At 42.9% G+C, this 8668-nt stretch overlaps 1 protein-coding gene across 1 annotated transcript; it reads left to right on the plus strand.

Moving 5' to 3' along the window:
- Nucleotides 1-319: 319 nt before the first annotated feature.
- Nucleotides 320-7699, plus strand: c7a (complement component 7a). The gene is made up of 18 exons (XM_037099493.1): nucleotides 320-403; nucleotides 742-803; nucleotides 898-976; nucleotides 1067-1208; nucleotides 1291-1435; nucleotides 1523-1661; nucleotides 2314-2457; nucleotides 2571-2814; nucleotides 3221-3346; nucleotides 3447-3613; nucleotides 3717-3945; nucleotides 4343-4514; nucleotides 4625-4712; nucleotides 5236-5368; nucleotides 5446-5634; nucleotides 6832-6931; nucleotides 7034-7218; nucleotides 7312-7699. Exons 1-18 carry the CDS (start codon nucleotides 398-400, stop codon nucleotides 7494-7496), a joined length of 2535 nt encoding a protein of 844 aa, XP_036955388.1. The 5' UTR covers nucleotides 320-397; the 3' UTR covers nucleotides 7497-7699.
- The last annotated feature ends 969 nt before the right edge of the window (nucleotides 7700-8668 follow it).

The following is an 8668-nucleotide window of genomic DNA, read 5'->3' on the forward strand; positions in this document are numbered from 1 at the left end:
TGCTTTTCTTCCACTGTGTCAAACTGTCTTCTGTGGAAAAGGGGCTATTGCTGTGGATGTCCGCAGTGTCCATGTATTGTGCTCCATAGCTTGTTGAATTTCAAGGAAACGCAGCAGCAGTGAGCATTATTTTCATCTGAGCAAATACAAGTTTCAGTTGCAAGAAGTGGAGCACACAAAAATCCTCACCCTAGTCAGAAGCTTTACTTTTAGTTTCAGAATGATGCTTTTTGGAAGGAGTTGCAACACACGCACACACACACACACACACAACCCCCCCCACACACACTTCTTCCCATGACATTCCATTAAATGATTTTCTCTACTGCAACAACAAAACTTGGAACAGCAGTATCTGCAGCCAGCGTCAGAGTCTGCTTGCTGCTCTTCACTCAGCATGAAGGCAAGTAGACTTTTTACACTCTCTAACAGGGAATAACAAACACATCTTAAGGATAACTGCAAAACATTAGATTGTGCATGAAGATTGACTTTTTATTCTCAGTTTACAAATGAAATCCATACTTCTTTCTTGTCTAATCTTCCCTTCTCTCCCCTTCTAATCTACCTTCTACTGTTTCTCCTGTTTTTCTCTCCTCCCTCCACATTTCTCTCCTTTCATCTTCCCATCTTCTATTCTCTTCCCCTCTTTTCTCTTGTTTTTTCTACTATTTTCATCTCTTTTTCACTCTCCTCCCTTTTCCTTTCCCCCCTTTCCTCGAATCTTTTTCACGTCCTCAGAATATTACGCAACTCCTTTGTGCAGCCTTGCCATGGCTGCTGTTTCTGTTCACTCCCAAAGGGTAAATCTGTCTTCTTTTCACTATTTCAACATTAAAAGCATAACATTATACATGACAACTGAATATTTCTTCTGGGTTAAATGTCACTTCCAAGGTTTTGTGACCCAAGGGTTGATTGCCAGTGGGGGTCATTCAGTGATTGGTCAGAGTGTGATCCCTGCACCAAATTACAGGTAAGGAGATTGATGAAGACAATTTAAGTCAATCTACGTGTTTTGTTTTGTTTTTTCCACATTTCTATGTCACATTGTTCTGTGTTACAGGCAAGAAGCCGTGTCATAGCTGTTTACCCTCAGTTTGGAGGGAACCCCTGCAGCGGAGGGCGGACCGAGACCAGGACCTGTGAAACCACACAAGACTGCCCTCTGTCGGAGGGATGTGGAGACAGGTTTCGCTGTCGATCAGGTTAGAAATAAAACTCTGCTCGCTGCAGCAATCACACAGAATTGAACAACGATCGATGAGCTGTCTGTCTCTTGACCCGCAGGGAAGTGTGTCAGCCAGTCTCTGGTGTGTAACGGAGATCAGGACTGTGAGGAAGACGGACAGGACGAGCGCGTCTGTGAGGTTCAAAAATGGGTTTTGTGCACCAAAAGTAGTCTACCGCCTAAAATCGAAGAGATCGGACAAGGGTAGGTGACTCATCTTGACATGGACCTATCAGTACATAAGCAGATACTGTAATGCTTTTCAGCGGGATGCTTTTGGTGCTCCTGTAGGTTTGACGTGGTGTCGGAGAAGCGGAGGGCCAATGTCATCAACACGAGGAGCTTTGGGGGCCAATGTCGCACCTTTTACAGCGGTGGTGACAACAGCGTCTACAGATTGCCTCTTAGTACCATCAAGTACAGCTCTGTGGTTGGTCCAATTGCAACGTAATATTGAAACTCATCTTGGTCTCTTAATACTGCAAAGGTACTCTGTGGAGTTTTGATTATTCATAAACACAGTTTTGTTTACATCCAATATCTACTCTACGTTTACAGCCAAAGCTCAGTATGTATTGAGCAGACGTGGTCTTGTGAATGCGATGGCGTTCTGATCTTGGTGTGTTCATGCATTAACATGTGGTTTCCGTTATTCGGACAGGATAAACAGATACAGATTGCATGTTCATTCCTGGTGTAAAGGGTCTAAATGTGGGGGTATAACAATATTACTTCTGTTCCCACCACTTAAAAATATCATACGCAACTTTTATGCATCAAAAGATCTAAAAGCACCACAATACGTAGTGTGATTAAATCAGATCGTTACTTAGTTTCTGTTGATAATTTTAGATCATTCTTCAACATTTTCAACTAGAACTCTTACATATTGCACCTTTAATTGTGGTGATGTGTATGTTGGTGTTTTCGTTACTCTGTCTCCCTCCACAATTTACCTTCAAAGACTTAACATCTCCATTTAGTGGATTTTTTTTGTGCACGTTCACTCTCCTTTGTTGATTTAAAGCTGAATCAGCAGACATGGTTAAACTGATGAATCAAATGAAGTGTGCTGTTGTCAGGTCAAAGCTCAGAATGACTTCAGTGACGAGATGTTCTCCAGTAAATGGCACTATGCCAAGGACATTGTAAACAGACAGACTGTGAGAGGGACCACGTCGGGATACAGGAACTATGACTTCCACGAGACAGACGACAGGAGCCGGGTGAGTGGGAAACCTGCAGTTCTGCCCCGGTATCTTTCGCAGCCGGTCCCAGTAACAACGTGTTTCGTTTTAAAAATGAACAATCAAACTGTAAAATTCATCTTTTTTTCCAGACCAACAAGCTTCTGGTTCTAAAGAATGAGATAGAGGTTGCTCAGTTCCAGAGCAACTCTCCTCAGTACCTCCCAATAGCCGAGGAGTTCTGGAAGGCACTGGTCAAACTCCCGTCTGTCTACTACTACGCCGCCTACAGGAGCGTTTTAGAAAGGTTTGGAACACACTACCTGGCTGAGGGAACCCTCGGAGGATCCTTCAAGGCCGTCGCCAGGATTGATCAGGAAACTGAAAGACAAATTAGTAAGGATAATCATTAGCAACTTCATGCAGGCCAAAATCAAAGAATTGCTTATTTGCCAGTTGACAGAGTCAGCTCAACTTGTGTTTAACAAAATGTAATATTCATTTGATATTCATTCCAAAACAAATTTTTACACCTGAGATACATTTCATAAATGAACAAACTGCAAACTCTGGAATTACATTTCTTTTTTAAATTGTCTTTTTTAAATGTAACATGACAATACTTTTACACGGTCACATGTCATTTTAGACTGAATAGAAGTATTAGCACTGTTTTTACACACAAATCTTAACATCAGGTTGATAAATGTGCCACTGTATCCATAAACTGCTGTCTTAACTCCTGCTGTCAACCTCCTGACACTGACTCGTCTTTTTCCTTGTATGTTCTGTTGTTTTCCAGCCACAGAAAGCTCTCAGCACAATGAATGTGAAAGGGTCCAACACACCATCTTCCTCTTGTTTTTTTCCATCCGCTATGAGACTGTGCACTGCCAGAGTGGGGGAAGTCACAGATCAACGTCTTCAGGTGCAATTCTTATTCTAATTCTGCAAACATTCCAGAGCCTCTAAAAGACTTCTGAATCTTCTGAATCATCCAGTCATCTCTCCAAACGTTTTTAAAATAGGTAGAAGCAGCACTAATCATGTGTCAAGAGTGGATGTGGAGGGAGGAGGCATCGAGCATATAAATTCGCTGAAGGCCATGCAGCTCGATGATCCCGCTAAGAACTGGGAAATGTACTCAAACTGGGCTGACTCTGTTCGGTCATTCCCAAAGGTCATAAAGCAACAGGTGAGCACCAATAAAATAAGTTTCATGTGTCATCTTATCAAACAATACAACCGGACAGCTCTCCTCACTTTGACTGTCTCACCACGACTGTTGCTCTGGGCAGCTGCGGCCGATCTCCGAGCTGGTGAAGGAGGTTCCCTGTGCCGGGGTGAAGAAGCTCTACCTCCGCAGGGCCATAGAGCAGTACATAAGCGAGAGTGACCCCTGCCACTGCCGGCCCTGCAGAAACAATGGCATGGTTTTCATGGACGGTGACATGTGCAAGTGCCTCTGTAAGCCTGGCACCAGTGGACTGGCCTGTGAGCTGGGAACTGAAGCGGAGGGTCAGCAGGGTGGGTGTTACACTTCAGACTGGTTCTTCGTGCAGTGTTTTGTTTTAAAGGAATCATTTGTGCAATGCTTTTATTTCACTTACTTGGTGAGAGGCTGAAAAGAAGATGGATACCACTCTTCTGCTTACAGTTAGCTTGTAGAGTGACCATCATCAGCCAGTTAGCCTAGCTTAGCATAGAGACCGCAAACCAAGAGAAACAGTAACAGAATCTGCATACACGTTTCTTTGTTTCTGGCCATGTCTTAATCATTTTTTCTTAAGCATCAAGAAGTTACCTTTTTGTCTGAGTGGTGGTTTTACCAGGATGAGTACAATACCGTTTGTAACTCTTTGATGGATGATATCACATGGACTGTTGTATTATTCTCCCTTTGTCGTCCTTTCTGCTCATTAAGGAGTGATCCATGGCAGTTGGGCCTGCTGGTCTGCCTGGTCATCTTGCTCCGGGGGTCGAAGGTCAAGAAGTCGTTCCTGCTCTAATCCCGCTCCTGTGAACGGGGGACAGCACTGTATCGGAGAAACCTCAGAGACTTCCGACTGTGAAGACCAAGATCTGCATGATCTGAAGTCAGAGCAATTTTTTGTTGAATTTTTTAAAATAAGAGGACGTTTCCTGCTGATTTACATCAATGCGAGGTTAAACAAAATCCTTTTTTTTTTTGACGATCTTTCTACAGAACCGTTGAGCCTCAGTGCTTTAACTCGAGTCTCCCTCCACTCCAGAAGTGTGGAACCCCGCCTCCTCTAATCAATGGCTACATCCTGGTAAAAGATGACGCCAGACCTGCTTTTTTATTGTTCATTGTGGAACAAAAAAACACGAAACATTCCATATTTTCGTAATCACACTGATTGCAAACGTTTTACAAGTTTGGCTCAGTACTAATCAGAAAGCTACTGTGTTACTCCTCCTCCTGATTCACCTCAAGAATGCACTCCCAGATTTTAATAACAAGATTTTTTTTATTCTGGTAAAAATGAATAATGTGCTCTTTACAAGACATTTGAGACCCAGCATGGAAAAACAAAACAAAACAAAAAACAAAAAAAAAAAACACAAGCACACAGTGTGGATATCTTTCTTGTGTATGTGTTCCATAAATGATATATACATTCAGGGCTTTTAAAAAAGGTAGTTTTTATGTTAGGGGCTGGTATAAAACGCTGAATGTGTATCCTAGCTCACATTTATTATTCATATTTCAGTCTCTTAATCTCTATTCATATTTAAGAGCATTGTGCATAAAGGTCAGAACCAGAAGACTGAACTTTTTTGAACGCTTCACAGGACCCAAAGGACATTTACCTTGTGGGTAGTAAGGTTGAGTACAGCTGCACCAGCAGTTTGTATCTTGTTGGTCAAAGCGTCCTAGAATGCACTGCTGATCAAACCTGGTCTGGCAGGCCTGGACTCTGCGCGGGTGAGTACCTAGAGCCAAAGTTCAACATTTACATGAATTGCAGTGTTCCTTTGCTAAAATCCAACCTGTCTCTCCAGCCGCAGTTTGCAGACTTGAGAACCTCGGCGATGGTGTCATAGCCTCTCCTGTGTTAGAGGCCTATTACATAGGGATGGTAGTGGAGTTGTCCTGTCCGGCGGGTAGACAGCTACTAGGAGAGTCAATGCTTTCATGTGACCCGAGTCTAAATTTTTCACCAGACCCAGCAAGCATCAAATGCAGCCCAGGTAAATTTGACTTCAAGGTATGTTTAAAAAAGTCCAGTGGACTGGCTCTAAACTGCTCACTGAAACTGTCTTATCTCCTATCCACTCTGGTGCTTCTCTAGTGCTTCTACTGCTCTGTTACTACCATGTGTGTTAGAGCTGATGTCCTATTGTTAGAGGGGCCCAGAGGCCCAGCAAAGGGATTGGACGAGGCTCAGTATGAAGAAAGCGAGTTAAGGAAAAGCAGATGTTCGGTGCACGTGTCCAGGCTGCTCCATGAGAGGACAGTGCATGAATAACTTACACATGACACCAGGTTCCTGTCTTGAAGCAACTGCTCAACGATAATTGTGATTCTTTTCTGAGACTTAACATCTGACTTCTTGTCATGAGGCTTCTCTTGTTTCAATAGTGTAATTACAAGGTCATCTGCTTTAAGTTAACTCTTTTAGTTTTGTATCGCAAGAGCTTTCTCAGACAATCCTCCACATCTAGGGCTGTCATGATACTAGCTTATTGCTCCATCAAACACAGTGATGTGCAACATTTCTACAGTCATTTCCCTGTGATACAGTTTTGCTCTTTGGTAGTGGCCACACATTGTGGTAGTAGGTTCAGTAGGTACTTAGTCTGTCTTCTCTGTCTCATTTTATGTGGCAGCAACCAGCATTGATTACCACCTACTATGGCAAGCAAGGACACAAGGAACTATAAATTATTTTTATTATTTGTATTTGCACAGTATTATCATATCATGTGCATTATTTACATGATTTCAATATTTTATTTTCAATACACACATCATCAGGCAAATGTTTGGGGTCCCCTAATCCAGCACTTAGTGGGTTGATGATCACTGGCCTCATAATGATTATTAAATTAGAACCCTAGAAAAAGTCTGAGGCACTCGAGAGGGTAATGAGTTAAAAAGCCTTTAATTAATTGCGGCTGCTGAATCACAACAACCCCTGTTGTTTTTAGGTTTTAATTTTCCTGTTTTACTGTTTGTTTCCAAAATGTTTTGTTTGTGATGAATGCTCGTAGGGAGTTTTTTGCCTTGGGCACCTAAAAATTACCGGATTCGCCACTATCGATACCTGTATATCATCACTATATCCACAACTGACAAGATGCTTTACTGCTCTATAACCTATATTTGTATCATTGCATGCACGCATATTAGTAAGTTAGTAAAAATGATTTCTATATGTTTCACAGCCAGTGCAGTTAGACAAGTAATCTCTCCTGTGGTGGAATGTAACCCATGGCAGAAGTCCTCCAGAGGAACGTGTGTCTGCAAAATGCCTTTTGAGTGCGGGTACGTTTACTAACCATCAAACAGGTCTTTTAAAATAGTGGACTGATTTGACTGATTTTTCTTATATCTTTGATAATGATTTAATATGATTTTTGTCACCAGCTCATCTTTGGATGTGTGTGCCACCGCTGCCACCGGTAGAAAATCCGTCCCTCTGACTGTGTGCAAAATGCATGCACTGCAGTGTATGAGGAAGAAGTACATGATAGCTGAGGACGGCACATGCAACTGGCCGGTGCGCAGCACGACGGGCTGCACCAGCTGTCACATGTGGGAGACCTGCGACGGTAGGGACACATCTGAGGTCACAAACCGTCCATCATTGTGCGCAGCAGTTGCAGCTTGCCGTCATCTCATTTGTCCCTTCAATGTTCTTTCAGATCAAACCAACGAGTGTCGCTGCAGGGACTCTGCAGACTGCTCGAGCCCAGGAATAAATGTGTGTGTCCGTGTCGGGGAGGATGCGACCGCAGCCAGTCAGACCATGAGTGAGTGTGAGGCAGGGTTACAGCGATGCAAAGGAGTAAACGTGACAGTTGTCAGTATCCTGCCATGCGCTGCCTGAGGATGCGGGAGTAGGCTTTGACCTTATGACCGTCTATCACCACCTTCATTTATCAGTTAACTCTGTCTAACCCTTTCCTCATACTTTTCCAGTGAATTTGTGTTCTCTGCTTCAACTCATTATGAAAGTACAATGTTATGCATGTGTAAAACTGTAATGTAATACTGTACTAAGACAAAGAATGAATAGCAAAACAACAGCCATGTTGAGTTTCTTGTCATTATTGACCTTTTCTTAATATGTTAAGTACATATTACGCTGCATAAAATATGTCTGGGTTTGATAAAAGAAAAAAACAACAACAACAAAACAATAGCTTCCTAAATGTCCCTGGAGATGATGTTTGAAAATCTATGTTCTGGACTGATATAGTCTATTTCAGAAGATACCCTGTGCTTTCCAAACCAGACAACGCTAAGCCTGCCAAGCAAACCCCTGCTGACAGTCTATTCCTGCCTCTGGCACGCCGCCCTCTCACGGCGCGAGCGCATGTGTGTCTGAGCCTGCCTGTGAAAGTGTGTGAAGACACCAGCTACCTAATGTCTCCACGCCACACCAGAGAGCTTACTGCCGCCGTTCCGCAGTTACACTGTGTTGTACACAGAAACCGGTGGGTGAGAGGAAGGTGCTTTTTTTGTGCGAGGGATCATCAAACTCCAAGGAGGGCATATACACTGGTGGCAAAATAGAGGTGACAAAACCGCATCACTCAGGTGTTAGGCCTCTTAAAGCTGCTGAACTGCTTCAGATCTCCCTCCGCCGTAGGGCAGTTCACCAGTCTCTCGTTTAAAAGGGGCCATGTTCCCTAATTGTTTTGACATTTTGAGCGCTGTTTGACATATCAGTTAAAAACCTTCCTTAGCTGCATCTAAAGCTGTTGTAAAGTTGAGATCTGATGACAGCAAAGGCTCACTGAATCAAATCATTCAGTTACCTTATGTGACCCCCACGTATTATATAACACTTTTCTCTTAGTAAGTGGGAGAAGGAATCTCCAGAGGTAACCATACATGCATTATATTATAAGGTGCTAGTGGCATTTCTCTCAGCCTTTGTGAGTTGCTGTCCTGTGAAAATCTTATCTTCAAAGAGTGACATTTTCATGAGCTAAGAAAAAAAAAACTGCCCGATTTTAAACAGTTCAACAGGTTCCAAAGCTTAAGAAGGAAGTT

Source organism: Acanthopagrus latus, chromosome 5, assembly GCF_904848185.1.
Source record: "Acanthopagrus latus isolate v.2019 chromosome 5, fAcaLat1.1, whole genome shotgun sequence".
NCBI classification, from domain to species: domain Eukaryota; kingdom Metazoa; phylum Chordata; class Actinopteri; order Spariformes; family Sparidae; genus Acanthopagrus; species Acanthopagrus latus.